This window comes from Anopheles moucheti, chromosome 3 (assembly GCF_943734755.1).
Source record: "Anopheles moucheti chromosome 3, idAnoMoucSN_F20_07, whole genome shotgun sequence".
Taxonomy (NCBI): domain Eukaryota; kingdom Metazoa; phylum Arthropoda; class Insecta; order Diptera; family Culicidae; genus Anopheles; species Anopheles moucheti.
Genome location: NC_069141.1, coordinates 67,521,639 through 67,538,724, shown reverse-complemented (window position 1 = coordinate 67,538,724; position 17,086 = coordinate 67,521,639). Strand labels below are relative to the sequence as shown.

Genomic DNA, 17,086 nt, shown 5'->3' with positions numbered 1-17,086 from the left:
TCTGGGGCCAAAACTCGCATGCCAGCAGAAGTGAATTTAACGAGGCGTAAAAAGGGAATCCTTTTGATGTCGAAATTTGAAAATTGCTACGGATATTCAAATATTCCCCAAAAAGGAACGCGCTGTGGCACGATGCTCCGTCGTACTTCGTGCCGGCCGCCGCACTCCGCGCCGTTGGCAAACCTTGAAGGGGTTTGGCACATTTCTACACCACCACGCCACGTTAATGGTGGTCTGCAGTGCGTGGTTTCGATATGCATTTGCTGCTGCAGGAATCTCGGTAGCCGTCCTCCTGTCCTACCGATGTGGGCGATATGGGTGGGCTGGGAGCCGTTCCTGTGCGCATGAGGAATTTTAGTGAGCAATTCCTTTTCGGAAAATGCTCCTTTTCCAAATTGCCATGATGGATGGAGGGGGGAGAGGGGTTGGGAAATGGGACGATTGTGTGCAGTGGGCCGAATGCACTTGCATAGGTGATGCATTTTGCCCCAAAAGCCTGCATATGAGAGTGAAACTATTTCGCTTTTTAAAATACAACATAAATAAATAAAACAGGTGAGTGAGCTCATTTCATCAAGTTCGCCGAAAATTCGCCATGTGCAATCCGGATCCGCTTCCCCGTGGTGCCGTGTTGCCGCTCACCCCCGCATAACTATAGCCACGCGAAACGGCAACCAGTATGAAATGGAGCCCCGGCTCGCTGTGTGTGAAACGGTGTGTAAATATATGCACAAGCCGCTTATTTCATATTTATTCACCAGGGCCAACGCGAAACGCGGCCCAGCCCAGTGCCTGGTCACTGATGGCACCGGTATTGCTGCATTGAAATAAACCACCACCGCCACTGCCGCCGTGCGTTGAATCAATCACACCGCTTTCCAGCGGCACGTACAGTACGCTCAACCGTGATCTTTTGGGGTTGTGAACAAATAAAGCAAAATAAAACAGAGTGCCGAACGAGTCGCGATGTAGGTGTCGGTTGCTATTTTAGCACCAACTATAAATGCCCCAATAGAATAGTGTTGTGTGTGTTATGTCTCGCTGCTGAAGCTGGTACAGGAGGATGAAATCATAAATAATACTAAAACCGAGTTAAGGGTGGTTAACTTTACATCATTTAAAATTTTCATAATAACCAATGTTCTACTATTTAAGTACTCAATAACTGGCCATTGCTGAATCGAAACCTCATCAAAAGATAATACAGTAGGAAAGGAAACAGGTCTCATTACGCTCACTATGCCGGATCCCATTAACAATTACTTTTAGATCGAAGATATTTCATTACCTTTCGAAACAAGCTTCAAAACTTTTCTAGCACTGAGTGCTTTTCAGCGTAAACCATTAAACCATTCGCGTGCCTGTTCACTCATCACCGGCGGAAAAGTTTTGCTTGTAGCTTGTAACTTTCCTTTCACGGTAGGGACACAGTGCTTTGTGTCTAGATTCGGAAAACCTGAGTCAAAACCACTCCAGACTCCGCAAAATGACGTGTACGAAGGAAAAAACAGAAGCAAAAACAAAAAACACATTTCCAAATATGAACCTTACCACGGCTTTTATATTGAACAATAAATCCCCCTTCCCTGAAACCAATACTGCGATCAAGGTGAATTTCACGCTCTCGTCTTTGCACACTCCCCCCTGCCACACACACACTCATGTTTCACCACATTCAGACAAACTGTTCTGTAAAACTCTTGAAAGTAAAAAGTTTCGTAGATAAACATCGCTTTTGCCAGTGGCAACAACGAGATAAGATCCGGAAAATTACGGCGACACAACACCTACAGACTGACACCGGGTATGGACAATCTACCGCCCGTCAGGGCGCCCGTTGCCCTGCAAACATTTTCGAGGGTCTGCGCCTTGCTGCGTGCTGTTGTAGCTTTTCCTTTTTGTCTCTCCCAACGATATTCTGCTCAACATGAAAGCGAAAACAAAATTTTCCCGACAGCGAAATTAGTATCATTGTGCAGTGGTGGGTATCTTGTTGAAGTTTTACGGAAAATTTCACCAACACCCCTCCCCGTTCCCGAGCACACGCGCGTGTCTATCTCAGCCGCGTAGGGCTGAGCGTGCTGAGATCACCTGTGCGTCATTATCATTAAGTGCAGAATTAGAAAATAATTGCTTTTTCTTGTTATTTATCTCTGGAACACATTCAAGTATTCATCATTAAAAAGCATCATTAAACCGTACCTACGCCGCGCTGGCAGGAGTGATTGTGTCATGGGCTCATGTTCGGAATGCTGACAGGATGCTACCGTGCGTCCAGGAGACGTGAAGTAGCAAAATAACGAATTCTAAACGCAACATCTTCATTTTCTGCGTTTTTTAATAATGCTTTTTAATTCCCCGAGGGTGTAGACGGGTGTTGTGTTTCATTACTTTCAAGTTGCATTTTGCGCGAGAAGTGAGTGGAAAAACCTGGATGGAAAACTTCGCTACATCAATGGTTTTTAGAAACGCTCAGCATTTTTCCTTTTCACTGATGAAAACACGCGGCGTAGATAAGAGCAATTGTGAAAAAACTCATGTAATTCAGACTTGTGATCACAGGTGGCTACTCCATTCCAGCAAAACCATCCATGGGTTTGAAGCAACTTTAAATGATTTGTTCCTGTTTTTTGGAAAATTAAGCCATCATAAGCCGGCATTTACAAATTTTAAGTTCAAAAACTTTTTATTCGATATTGATGGCGATTGCATAAGGCAACATATTAGCGAAACCAACATTGCAAACAGAAAACACAAATAGCGAATTCCACAAAGTTGAAACCATTTTACCTAGATCAATTTTATGTCTTTTCAATTTTACCGTCATTAACGATAATCACATTTTACGAAACTTATTCTCTCCACTGACATCCAATGTCCGGCGGCGTTTTGTCAACTTCTTAATCCACTTCGCTGACCAACAGTCGTTTTGCTCCGCTTCCACGGTCCCACGGTTCTCCATCCGGTGGTTTGCTTTCGGAGCTGATAACAATCAAACCTAATAGGCCGAGTTCGATAAAAAAAGGAGCAACATTCCAACACTTCCGTGGACAGGTTGATGGGCTCACGATTCAAGGCATGCAGGGGGCAAGGGGGGAAGGGAGCCAAAAAAACACACACAAAAAGTAACAAACATGAAAACATTACCTGCTAATGGTTCGCTGTTAACAGGAAAGTCCCTCCATTTCGACCAATTTCCGCTTTATCTACATTCGCCTCGTCGACGGTTTTTCGTGCGTCTGGTTAAGCCCAGCATCAAACTCAATTTCGGTACCAGTGTTGGTTCCCTTTTACATCTCTTTTCCTAATGCCCAGGATATTATCCGTCTGCAGGGATCATGCACCGGAAGCGTTTTGCAGGTTTTGCTTTTTTTCTCCCTCTCTCTCTCTCCTGTTTCCCATTGCCATTGCGAGTTAAACGAAAGGCCTACCGCCTTGCATGGGACACGGTTAGCACCCGGATGGTACGGATCACATCCCTAATGATTTCGATATCCAATCCCAATAAATTCTGCGTTTATAACCTCCATCAATCGTGCATTCGGCCGAACACTTTCTCGGATGATCGGACAGACAGCGAAACGGTGGCTAATGCCGGCTATCGGAAGATTTGGATCTTGCGTGCTAGCATAACGTTAACGCTTTTGCACGCCGGCGAAGCTTAACCTCCTGTCACAAAATACATGAAATTATCGTCCCAGCATGCGATCGGCCGGACCGTCGAATCGATCTATCTCGATGTCTAATAAATTACATAACCTGCTAAATGATCAATCCATTAGCTAATTTTTCCCGAGCGAAATCGTCGGGGTCGGGGTTATCCTTAAAAACGGCAAGCAATTGCATGGGTGGGGTTTTAACCATTTAAAGTTTCGTACCGTAGAATCATGTGTGGTGCGGTGCAAACGAAGTGTGTATTGAGTTTTTGCAGCTGTATTTGTAGTAAAAAGTTCAAGCTTAAGTTGTTTCAGTTTGATTGGCAACGCTCTTTGCCGGTACTATACTTACTCTTACTCACACAAGGTTGATGCTACATTAAACCTAGCTTTGCCGGATTTTAAAACGCTCCCAACGACGAAGATGGAGAATGTAATAACCTTTTTACGCAGGTGTTCGAAGCCTAGAATTATTTTACGGCCTAGGTACCTAAACATAGCATAAGTTACCCGGTTCGCCTGTTGCCATTCGGTAGCAGTAAAAAAGGATATAAATCAGAACCATTTCCATGGTCTGATTCCTTTCGCTGCTCGCGTTCGGGTGTTGGTCGCGGTTATGGCGGTTCACCACAACTGTGCCCGCCGGTCAGCGGGTTGATTTTACACCACCACTAAAAAGCGTGCCTCATGAACTTACTGCTGGTGGATTTCCATTAGCTTGAAACGAATTTTGATGTGTCGGTTTTTACGGGCAGGCAGCGGGTACGTGGAAGGAAATGCGCGGTACTAGCGGCGCAACGTATTGGGCGAGGTAAAGTAGAAAACCGTGCCGTGCCCCAGAGCCCCCACTCTCATTCATATTAATAATAAAAAAGGGAATGTATGCAATATACGGATTCAAAGCGCTGAAACCCACTGGGGTACCGTCGATTCCCTTTATAGTCTGATTGCTGCGTATTGCTATGATTGAACCGATCGAGTTCAATTACGATCTACCCAATCGTGGGATTGTTGGTGTAGTTAGCATTGAGCCGTCGGTTTTTTTTTTTTGTTCTTTTGTGCAAACAGTTTTACCGCCCGTGGGCGACAGGGCGCTAATTGTTGGGGCACACATAATTAATTTCAAACTGCATGTATTCCCGATCAAATAAATGGTATAAAAATCGACAGACAACCACCCACCAGCGTAATTATGGTTCTAAAAACAAAAACAAAGCAGCTCATTACGGATCCCACTCTCTCTCGCTCTCTGGCTTTCTTTCTCTCTATGTCTCTCTATCTCTTTCACTGGACGTTTGGTTCGCCTGCTTTGACTGGAAGCCATCCAAACAGGCAATTAGAAATGCATCAATTATTTATACTTTCTACACCTACAAATTGGTTGTGCGTTTCCCCCTGTTTCAAACACTTTCGCCCTTTCATTGATTCCCCAGTCGTAATGCAATTTTAACGCAGTTTTGTTTTTGTTTTTATTTTCAAACTTCATCCCGCTTTTGTGTAGCATGTCGTACCAATAATAGTCATTTGTCTGTTTGCATTTTCATTTATTCTAATTTGTCTCTAACAGTCAGCGATACGCGTACGGGACCACCGTACCCGCCATTCCTGGCCACCATGCAATCAATAAATATATATACATTTACCAATATCGATACTTTCCGCTCAACCGCAAACCACGGTTGACACTGTTACCAAAACAATCCAACAAAAAAAAAAACTCCCCACTCCAACACACACTAAAAACGTTCCGAACTGTATCATCGGACACCACACCGCCATGATTGTGCCGTGGTGGTGAGCAACAGCGTGAGCGGTGGGCGAAATTTCACACCGAAACGAGCAAAACTATCTAAATTCAATTAGAAACGTGCATTTAATTGATAATAACAATTTCGCGTACCATTTATACGATAAAATTCGGCAATTGATGCACGAGAATCGATAAGCCGATGGGGTATATAGGTAGTTCCCGATATGGACGGTATCTGATATAAGCGGATTCGTAGTTGCGCGGTTTTGGAAATTTAACAGCTCAGTAAGTTTATTGTGCAATATTAAGGCAAATAAGAAAAAAAGGTTTTTATTGTTCTAAATTGATCTCGGTAGTTTGTTATGATTTTTGATAAATTTCCCCTTCAACTGCTTTTGCTGCTGCATAATGAATCAATAATGCATCTCGCTTTTAAATAACTGAGAATTCTTGAAAGAAAGTTTTAAAGTGTATATGGAGCAGACTACGAGATTTTTAGAAATTGTTGTTGAAAGTTATCATTGCCAAATTCATTATCTTCATTATCATTACCTTCATTATCAACCTCATTCAAAACTTCATTATCAACTGTTAAAAATATTGAACTGCGTATGTGTTAAACCTCATATCTAACCGTCACACAGATATTTTTATTAAACCTGCAAATGACATTTTTTTACTAATTCAATGCTAATATTGTTTGCATTCCTAAAAACGTGAGGCAATTACAATTCATGCATGCACGCACGCAAAAACCCCAATTGGTAACAAAAAAAAAAACACTAAAGCCAAAGCTACCCATTGCATCGGGTCATGACTAGCTTCGTCCAGAATTATTCATTGAAGACATCTATTTTCATGGCACATACATTTTTGATGTTCATTCCAATGCCGAATGAAATAAAAATTATGCGTTATCTCGTGCAATGGGAAACTCACGCGCACCAAAGCAAACAAAACAAAAAAAAACAAACCGTATCCCGATCACTCATTCCGAAACCCTGCCCAATCATTGAAAAACCGCCTAACATGACGTACGCGCACACGCGCATGATAATGACCGATGAGGCTTGCCAGGGGGTTGGGTTATAGCTGCCGAGCGCACCAGCTTAAATGCGAAAGCGCAAAGTTTTTGCCTGCTCCATTTATTGCAACTGTTCCTGAAAGCGTTGATTTCATAATTTATTTACGATGGCTTTCCGCCGGAGACAACGCAGACAAACAATTCTCATCTACGCTGAGGACGTACATGTACCGATAGCGAAACGTAAACAAAAAAGCAGCTTGCAGGAACAAAAAATGGAACGAAAATGACCATTTCAACAACCACCACGAACAATCTAGTGGCGAACGTCCGAACTGTCTCCCTGCACGGTGCGTCGTGTGCGGCACCATCAAAATCAGCGAAATGTTTTATGTTGTCATTGACAGGATATGATGGCTGCGGAATGACATCTGCATCAACCCGGGCCAACAAAAGCAAAAGTAAAAGCGCATATGCTGATAGATGCATGCCTCGCACAGAGAAGTGTGAATAAAAAGCCCTGAAAAATGGCACAATACGTTTGGCACAACGAGAAAGGGAAAAATAAGAAGAGCACGACAAAACAGGTACTTGTACAAGAAAACGCGGTAACGATGGATGGTTAACGGAACCGGCCCCCGGATGGACGACGTCCTGTACCGGATGAGTAACAACAGCTTTCGGAACTCGGGTGGCCGGATAGCTTTTTCAGCTGCTCGGCCATGCGTATTTATTGGATATAATAGTAGAACAGTACAGCGGGAACAACGCGACGAAACCTTTTGTTGGTCATCCAGATCCAGCCAAGCCAAGCCACGAAAACAAAACAACAAAACTAACAAAGAGAGAAAAAAAAATGAAAGGAAGTGTGCATATTTTTATTAAATTTCACAGCGAACAACATAAAAATGGGTTTTGGCAAATATTTGCTTGGCTTTCCTTTTCATCATGCAATGGCACTGGGCTGCATTGATGTGCTGCGTTTCCGCGAGGAAATAAGTTAATACGCAGGGATAGAATCCCAGAAATGGCGAATCGAATTAAGAGTTTCGGATTTTATTCCCCACATTTGGAGCTATTCTTTTCGATGAAGCTCTTTTTAATTTACTTTTACGAGGAAATTGCGTATTTCTCAATAATTCTATTGTGAAGTTGGGCTAGTTTAAGCAATGGCTTCGTTTCTAGTTGAATTAGATTACTTAGGGAAATACGAGTGAATGGGGAGCGAATTTCTCTTCAAATTGATTTACTTTTGTTTTGAAAAATTGCAACTTTTTTGTAATTAAAGTGCTCTATTTAATTACAACGAGCAGATGTAAGTTAAATTGGCGCATAAAAATAGGTGTTAGCTCCCCTTCACACAACATGAGCTCGTGGAGCATTTTCTTCCTGGAAAATAGAATTTTGTTACCATATGCTGCATCCAAGAATCTCTAAGATGTATAGGAAAAATAGTTTTTAAATTTTAGTTTCATTAAGTAAACCTCGCTATAGTGAAACAGAACCATTTGAGCAATGTTCGGACCTCGGCGAACTGCAATCAAACGGCAGCGGTGTGCGGTTAAAGCATATAATAAAATATAAAATAAAATATTTAAAACTCATCCAATTTAAGCAAAACCAGAGACACTGGCACAACACCGTAACGGATAGGCCGGCCACCGTAACACCGGAGGTTCCAGTTGATTTTATTATTGCTGTGGTATAATTTTCACATTCTGGTTATGCATAATATAACGTTAAACCATACTGCACCACCACCACCACCACCAAAAAGCCACCGAAACGATAGCAAAGCTATCAATTTCCAAGGCAACCACACACACACACACACACATACACACGCTCGGTTTTGCTCGGTTGGTGTTTTTCTTTACCAGGCGCGTTTGGCAAAACTGTCTTTCGCCCAACCCGGGGATTGCCAAAAACCCGGGTTTTTTTTTGCGCAGCCCTGTTTCAATCTGATACTACACGCAATTTATTTTGTTGTGAGTCGCAGTCCATAAATTATTCAATATTTTCACTCCATTAGAAGTGGAAAATTTCAATCCTACTAGATCCCATTTGGCATCGTCTGAAATTGCTTCAACGTCACCCGGGCACTTCACCGTATTGATGAGCGTGCAAACGTGTTGCCGGTGCGGTGGTGCGCTGTTTATTGTGATTATTTTTATATTCCAACCCACCGTAACCACCACTATTTTTTTAACGCTTCAATTGCAGTTTATTGTCTGTGTGGAAAAGCGCCAATCAGGGTACGTGAGTATCACTTTAAAGCACCGCGTGACGCGTCGGTCAGGCACGGGTTCAATGCAAGGGGAAACAGGCAAGCATATTGAAATAAATTTTCAGGTCAATGCGTGACGCGTTTCCACTTCGGCAACTCGAGTGTGTGTCCATTCGATTGATAAATCGTGGTTTCTTGCGGTTGGGTGCTACACTCGCTTTTGTTTGTGCCTTGCAATCTGTTAAATCTTTTTTTTCCTATCAACTCAACCGAAAAGAACTTTATTCCAGTTTGGGGAATGAGAGTTTCCCATAAGCCACCTGGCGCCTCCACCGATAGTGCTACAAAACCATGTTTCTTACCACGGGTCAATGCGGGTCGTTGCACGCGGCAGTCAAACAAATCGTGCGCGGCAAATAAGTTTATTTTAATTTTTATAATATTTATTTTTTCCGACCAACAATTCCTTTACATGTTGCGTTCAGTTTCAGTGTTAAAAGTAATTAATTTTCGATACTGTATTCAATCAATCTGTGGCAAAGGTAAACAGGAGGCAACTTTTCCTTTCCCCGAGCTGAGCGTTTAATATTACCATGAGCCAATGTGCCGTTTCACATGAAACGTGACAAAAAAGAAACACACACAAGCGTGTGGTGCGTACTGAATCAATTAGGCAATTTAAAGTTTCAGCGTAATTGCACAAAAAGTTATTGCCGTGCACACCTTATCACAGCACCGCCGAAACGCGCTACTCTTTCGGGGAAATGCTATCACTCTTCCCACGGTTGTACGTTCGCGAACCGCTCAGCATGCGGTCTATCTTGTCAATGAAGCTCTGCTTCGATTTCCGCTTTCCCGTGAGCACCTCACGGCACAGCTCGAGGAATGCTTCCGCCACCTGGTACACATGTTCGGCGGCCGATATTTCGAAGAACTTACACTCAAAGTCTTTCGCCAGTATTTCACCCTCGTCCGTGCTAACCTGACGGAGATGCACCATGTCCACCTTGTTGCCAACTAGCGCGACGGGCATATCGCCCGCCAGCTCCTCCTTCGCTTTGCGTATAAAGTTAAAGGAATCGCGATCTGTGATGGAGTAGACGAGCAGTAACCCATCCGCCCACTGTACCGTCTCGGAACCGGCGGTTAACGAGAGGGCTTCCGCGTTTTCTTCAATCTTTAAAGAAAATAGAAGGAAATTAAAATTCCATTACTAAGAAAAAAACAAGCAGTTATATTCAAAATATTCTCGTTTAACGATAAATTTTAATCGGTAGCATGCAACAAATGGCGACATCCGTCAGCTTAGTTTTCGTTCCTTGGAGAACCGGATGCAACTTGACGGTTGTCAGTTTCCTGTTCGGGCGGTGCGCTCGGTAGAATGTTCGTTCGCGAAAGAAAGGCCATTCTCGCGGGGTCTGGTAGCAGCATCGGCTCCGTGCATTTGGCCAGCACGGATGCATCCGGGCCTGCAATTGTTTTCGTATTGCGCTGGAAGGTTCCGTCCGCTAGCGCGTAATTGCTCGTTTCTCGTATAGCGAACGTTCCTGCCAGATTCGGGCCCTTTAACAATTCGTCCACCATGCGCTTTGAGTTCGAAATTGTAAACGTTTGACCGGGTTTCTTGCTTCTTACATCTCCCGGCACGATTGGACTGCTTTGCGCTAGTGTCGGATCGAACGTTCGTTCGAAATTGGGCCTTTTCCGATCAATTGTATGCGTTCGATTCGAGACTTTGAAGGACGGCTCGGTCAGTGTTGCATCCGTGAGCTCCGTATCTTCGTCCAACTCTCCACTCGTTTCGGCCATGTAACTATCGAGGTTTGTGATTTCACGCCATCCAGTCGGTGGGACGAACGATGGATCACCGTTTGTTGCAAGATTTGTTGCGCTTTTGCAACTCGCATCAGCATGCAGTCTAGCTTCCCGCTCCGTTGACGAACTTGGTGGTGCAAAGTTCCCGGTGGTGACGTTGCTGGGTTCATTCCTTGAAGTCTTGCCCCGTTGAGACCGGTCCGCCATCGCCGTCCGGTTGCACCTGGCGGAAGAACAATGAACTTTTGCTTCTTGAGACTCGATTTGTAGCATCACTCGTTCCAACCGCTCCCGTATTGGTAATAACGACTGCAGCAACACCTCCGATCCACCGTCCTCGCCGCTGATTGCTTGGTAGAGTGTACTCGAGAGGGTAATTATCGTTCCCATCAATCCTTGCACTAATTGCTGATTCGATGGTACGCTTGATAACCCAACCCGGGTGGCAGTTTCCTGCCCGCCATCTATCTTCGCGTCATTCTCCATTGAACCGCGCGGTGATGTGTAGTCAAACAAAGACAGCAAACTTGAGCACGAGATTGACAGATTGGCACACAAAGTTACCGAGCGCCATGGAAACTATCCTGAACTTGATGAGACTGCTACGATATTCATTTGCCCTGTGCTTGTCAGCTATGCGGATGCATGGGTTGCTTCGATGGGTTTTGCATGAACGTTCCTCTGGCTGGGATACCTGATTACATGAAGTTTCGAACCTATTGTTAGCGAAATGAACCTTATTTGATTTTACCTTTGGGCATGTATCCCATATCTCACACAGGACAGCTTCTCCATCGACCATGATTTCGTATTTGTGCCGGTTCTCTTAGGACGGTCGCCGGTTACAAAAGAATAATGCGAAAATCACAATTAATTGAGGAAGAAAATAGAAACAATGAAGAAAATATTCGAATTAAAATCAGTACAAAACAATAAGTTTGAAACACACAATCGTCAGTTGTAATTACCTGCCTGATGGTCATACTCCCCAATGTATCGTTTGGTGAGAAATCGTACGGTTAATGCTGGAAATAAGGAAAGAAATCCATGAATAAAATAAGATAAACTTTAATGAGCATTTTCAACTGAAACATTTTTGAAAAATGCATGCTTCTTTTGATTAGACGTTGTGGTGTTAATCAACATTTAAATTTGCTATTTTTCCAAAGTCAATATGACAGACAAACGAAACAAATTCAATCCAAAATGTACACTTGGGATCACCTTCGTTAATTGGCAGTGATGCTGTATAGTTCTATCGGAAAATTATATTTCCTTTTTTCCGAAATCATTAATTCAAAGACGAATTTTCCACACAAAAAAAGCCAACTTCTCGGATGCACGGTGGTAGAAACATCAATCGAAAAAATCCTAAATCATCTGTTAAGCTAATATAGACAGAATATCTTGAGAAGCGAACTGAATCACAAATTATTTCCTCTATTTCGCTCTTGCTTTGTTGAAATCCGAAGTCAAGGAGCAAACATAAAGCAAAGCCCAAAGAACGGGCCGGGAAATTCTTGCATGCCGAACCATGGTTCGCATAATTCAATGAGCCAATTACCGGTAACATAGCCACTAGCGAAAATGATAATGATGTGTACGGCATTAACGAACACCGAAGCTGTCTTGAACAACCCTACAGGAACCAAGGATGATGGGATAAGGTATTCCATCAGGCCAATCGGTTTGGTTGCAGATCTTTGCTCTGTTACGCAAATAATGTATAAATCGAAGGCGAATTTTTGCATGTTTGATGTAGAAACCTGAGCAAGGGCACACGGCAAACGGACATTTGTTGGGGTTTTTTGGATTTTTTTAGCAATGTTGGCTATGCTATTCTTCTTGGCTATTCCGCCAGAGATCAAAACGAATTTTTGTGTGGGATGGGAATTATTATTCCAGTATGATCAATTTACCGAGAAGAAGCCTGAAGAGGATTGTTGAACAAGACAGGGTTTAACTAGCGTATTTTCTTTCTATTATCGCTTTCTAAAAAGGCGCTTCCGTCACAGGAAGATTTGTGAATGTTGATTGATAAATATTTTAGTGAAAAAATAATATTTATCAAGTTTTTTTTTCTCTCCAACAACGGCCACATACTACAACAAACAAATTATGTTTCATCAGATCACCGCCTGCAAGTCGACTGCAAGCAAATTTGTAAATCACAATTTAATACAACGGCTGCAATTTCTTGAACAACAAATTTTGCTCTTGCATTAACCATCAGCTGTAGCACTATTTTAATGGTCCTGTGATCCTTCACACTACACCTTCTCTGCTCGTCTTGCGTGTTCTTGCTTTGGAAAGGAAACGTAACGCAACCATTAAGCACCGTCAAATCAATGTACTCAACGAGATCTAAGAAACGTCTGTAGAATATCACTGCGTCAGGTGAAAGACTATTCACGATGATGAAGGAAGCGTTAAATTAATAACGCTCATCGTCAGATGCAGCTGTCGATCTCATTCGTCACCGCTCTTACATGATGTTGCACGCGGCATGTCATCATGTTTAGTTTGACTTCCTTCCAAAAACAGCCGACGTAAGTGAAAGAGCAGAGCAGCGCGACATTCCCCTGCACGGTTGCAACCGCTTCGTGTAACGTATCCCTGCGCTAAACGGGCAATCAACACAACCCCGCTAGAGGTTAATGGTCGTTTTATAGTGTGCGGTAATATTGTCGTATTTGTGGACCCCGTAAATTTACGACTGCTTCATTGGACAAACGAAGAAATTCGAACCCATGCGAATGTCTGGTGTCATTTATGAGACGATCGCGTCCATAAAGGAAAGTGTAAGCTTGAGATGAATATGACGCCTGTTTCGAGTGACATGATTGTCAAATTATGTGCCAAACCGGTACGCACATAATTCAACACCAATCAACCGTTATGGGGGGGAAGGATACACACAGAATCCCCACAAATTAACGCATCAACACTGTGGCTACCAATAAACAGATCATTTTTGTCTGGTAGATCGTAAATTTGTCACATTCTACGCGGGAAAAAAAGGATGTTGGTAGTGAAAAGATATGGCTGCGATGTTGATTATTACAATTAACTGGAATTATAATATTGTGCCCAACCAAATGATTTATTCTGAGCCCTGTAGAATGGTGTGTAAAACAGTTTTCCATGCATGTACAGAATCATCTTTCGTACTATCAACCACCATATTCATCTCACGCTCATTTGAAATTAGCTTATCCTTACATATTAGTTCTTTTAGTCTCGGTTGGGAGGTTTTCATTTCATGCCATTACTCTTGACTGCCGATCGTCGTTTCAACCGGTAGAAGGAACACTTAGGCGTGAGATATTTTCGGATCATATACGTGTATATCGTGTGAACACGAGATCACCAATGACCGTGAACAGCGAACAGGGTTTAAGGAGACGAGCAGCACATTGCCTTGAAGTCGGCTGTTGAACGTTTCAAATCTGTCCAGAAGGTGATGATTGAAAGCCTGGGTCAAGAAGTTATAGTCCATATCGACCACAGCCATCACACGGCACGATGGTATGCAGGTGTTTTATTTTTGCCTCCTCAAGATTCGACCCACACCGTATCGGAACACATTGTTGGCGATGTTGCTGAGGCGCGTTATTCAACTTGGAAGAAAATGTCTTCGCTGTCCCCTCGAATGGGGGGAGCTAAAAGGGGGAGATTATACGAGTGCTGGTGGAAAACCGAAAATACCATTGACGCCTGCATTAAACCTCCGGCCAGTTGGAAAGCATTGAGAGGAATGTAAATTCAACTGGTTAAGGAGCACACGGCCGGAAACGAGACAGTAATTGACGGGATTGGTAAGCAAAGGTGACAGCTGAACGATAGACTAATTTCTTAGACAGCTGTAAACGATTCGTGCGCTGACGTCTACATAGCTCTGGTCATCGTCGTTGCTTACGTACTTTGCGCTAGTCCGGCCATTGACTGTTGGGCGATTATTAGTGTACTAAATTTCCCAATTATCCCACATCGATCGCTCTGTATAGCTCGAAGTGATCGAATATTTCAACGGATTTTAAGTAAAAGCGTTCGGTTCCATCTCAAATCGCGCAGAATTTTAATAAGTTAAGCTATACAACTCCCCATATAGAGCAACAAACTTGCACAAATCCTATGATTACCACACAGCACTTACCACTTTTCCCAACACACGGTGCTCCGATGACGGCCACCTTGATTTCCGCCAAGTACGACTTTTTCCTTCTAATACCCCTGGTGGTCATGATGAACTAATCCAAACACACACAAACCCTCATATAACAAGTACAAATCGGGCACGGAATAGCAGACCGTTGCTCGGTGGTACACCCGCGCTCGGTCGGTTTGATTTCCAGCGGGCCCCCGATTGCCAGGTGGGCTGGGAGCGGTTGATAGGTGGGCGGCTCCCTTCGTTCCAATAAACAGGTTTGTGGCTTTGCAACCAGCAGCAATCAGTTGTTGTTTAATGAAGCATTAAATGTATTAACCTCAGCATGCAAACAAAGGCACGCCCTTTAACGGTGACAATGCCGTTGCGTGAGCGTCGGAATCTTCTCGGCGAACACACACATACACACACACTGCGGTTCAGTCGCCAGCCCATCCACTGCACGCGCTATTTCACCCAGCATCCGACCTGCACGTATTGTAGCGAAAGGAAATTCGTTTTCATTTTCGCCGTGTGTTCAGTGTGCAGTGTTGATTTTCCCTGTTCTACGAAGCGGGACGGGAATATCCCGCACACACACGGCACCACACGCGGTGGCTTTGCTGACTTTGTTTGGTGTTTGATTTTATTCTCCGCTCGCCCGCCCGCTGCCACGCACCCAGGACAGGGTTTTTTGGTTTTTCCTGGTTTTAATTTTCGCCAAAGTGTGCAACCATTTTCACACCGTTGTTTTCACTCCACAAACCGCACGGACGAAGCTGATTTCCACATCACAGCGCATCACCAGCATGAAAATTTAATTGTTTTACACTCATCTCCCCCCCTCCCCGGGCGGGACACGGGGACATTGTGTGGGGCGCAGCTCGGGCGGAAAACGGAAACACGCCATATACTCGGTACGACGATTTCGTTCGCCCTCCAGGGCACCTACGGTCGCAATCGCTTCGCACACAAATAAACTGACCGGAAAATAACCATTGTGGTGCGAGCGAATGCGAGAGTGCGTAATGCTGTCACCGGATGTGTACCTTAATTTTATGCACAATTCTGGGCCTCGGTGCCATTGACACAGCAAATTTCATACATGCCCGCTGTACGTTCCCTTTACCACACTACGCAAACTTGAAATTCGACCGGAAATCGCGCACAATATTCGCTTTCCGCGCACACACCTTGCACCTTTAGTTTGGAATCGGTTTTCCAATTAGTATACTCTGTCAACAGTCGCTCGTCGAATCAACAGCTTTTTGCTCTTGTTCGTAGCGATCTAAGGGAGGGTTTTTTATCCCCAAACTAACGGCTTTGTTACCCATAAAACATAGAAACACCTATAGCATTTCTTTCGATTGAATGATATTGTTTTGTTTCACCGTTGTGGATGGAAAATCAGTTTTAAACGAAACACCATCACGCGATCGCACCGCACTTGACTAATGGGCCACGGTAATGTCGATGTCTTGTGCCTCGCGAAAGATCATGCGTCTTTCTTCGGTGGGCGAAAATTCACCACTACCGAGAACGATCGTGCTGAGCGTTTCTTGCCACTTAGGCCGTGATCGTGGTGCTCAAAGGTACACACAGTGGAGCACTAACGTTGTTTACATTGGTCAAATTTATGCGCATTTTAATCAGGTCTTTTGTTTGGTAAAGTGCTAGCAGAATGAAAGAATAATAAAAAATGCTAAGAAATTAGCGAAAATTATATGTATTCTCTATAATTTAAACTATTTTCTTATTGTTTTAGTAGTCCTTGCTACTGAGAGCTATAGAGAGTTTAAAATTTTTTAAAATGTTGTGTCCATAACTGGTAATGAATTAAGGTTATGACTGTATTTCAAGTATGAGCTATTCTCCAAGAAGGTTTTCTGAAATGCCACTTTGAAAGGTTCCTGAAGCATTTGATAACTAAAGAAAAAAAAACAGCAATGGCTTAGAATATTTTCGTGAGGAAATTTTTCAGGTTTTTTTAAACTTACGCAGCAAGAAACTATAAACAATTCTCATCAGATTTGCGTATATTCATATTTGAGCAATTAATATACTGCAACAGAAAGAAAAAAAACACTTGAACGTGGTAACGATCTACCTCCGCATTAGCACGGCTACTCACCCTTAACGTGCGGACCCGATCGCACGAGAGTGAAACATTTAAAAATAACTTCACTATGGGTAGGGTGTCGGCCATTTGTTTGGCATCTCGAAACGCAACCATCTGGATAGCGAACGGGCAATTGAGAGGCGAACGAGCAAAAAACAAAAAAAAAAAACAAACGCCCGCGTGGGAAATAAACTGCCCGGCGGTCACCGCCGTCTGGGAGATGATAAACAGTAAAGCAAGAACAACACACCCAAGGTAAATTACTTCGAGTTAAGATTCCACACATCGGCATCGTTTCACCCGGCCAGGGCCCGGGGGAAGGGGAAAACAAATCCTGGACGGATGAGA

The 17,086-nt window shown here is 43.5% G+C and overlaps 1 protein-coding gene across 1 annotated transcript; it reads right to left on the bottom strand.

Annotated features, from left to right (window-relative positions):
- Positions 1-9,114: 9,114 nt before the first annotated feature.
- LOC128302488 (ras-like protein family member 11B) lies at positions 9,115-16,046 on the bottom strand. The gene is made up of 4 exons (XM_053039322.1): positions 14,629-16,046; positions 11,441-11,497; positions 11,224-11,297; positions 9,115-9,834 (listed from the first exon to the last, which is right to left on the bottom strand). Exons 1-4 carry the CDS (start codon positions 14,714-14,716, stop codon positions 9,406-9,408), a joined length of 648 nt encoding a protein of 215 aa, XP_052895282.1. The 5' UTR covers positions 14,717-16,046; the 3' UTR covers positions 9,115-9,405.
- Positions 16,047-17,086: the final 1,040 nt, after the last annotated feature.

What these genes read in the sequence shown, in the direction of transcription:
- LOC128302488 (XM_053039322.1), bottom strand. Translation starts at nt 14,716, where the DNA reads ATGACCACCAGGGGTATTAGAAGGAAAAAGTCGTACTTGGCGGAAATC. An exon ending in ACCGTGTGTTGGGAAAAGTG is followed by an intron (nt 11,498 to 14,628) that starts GTAAGTGCTGTG and finishes CCTTATTTCCAG; the next exon opens with CATTAACCGTACGATTTCTC. An exon ending in GGAGTATGACCATCAGGCAG is followed by an intron (nt 11,298 to 11,440) that starts GTAATTACAACT and finishes GACCGTCCTAAG; the next exon opens with AGAACCGGCACAAATACGAA.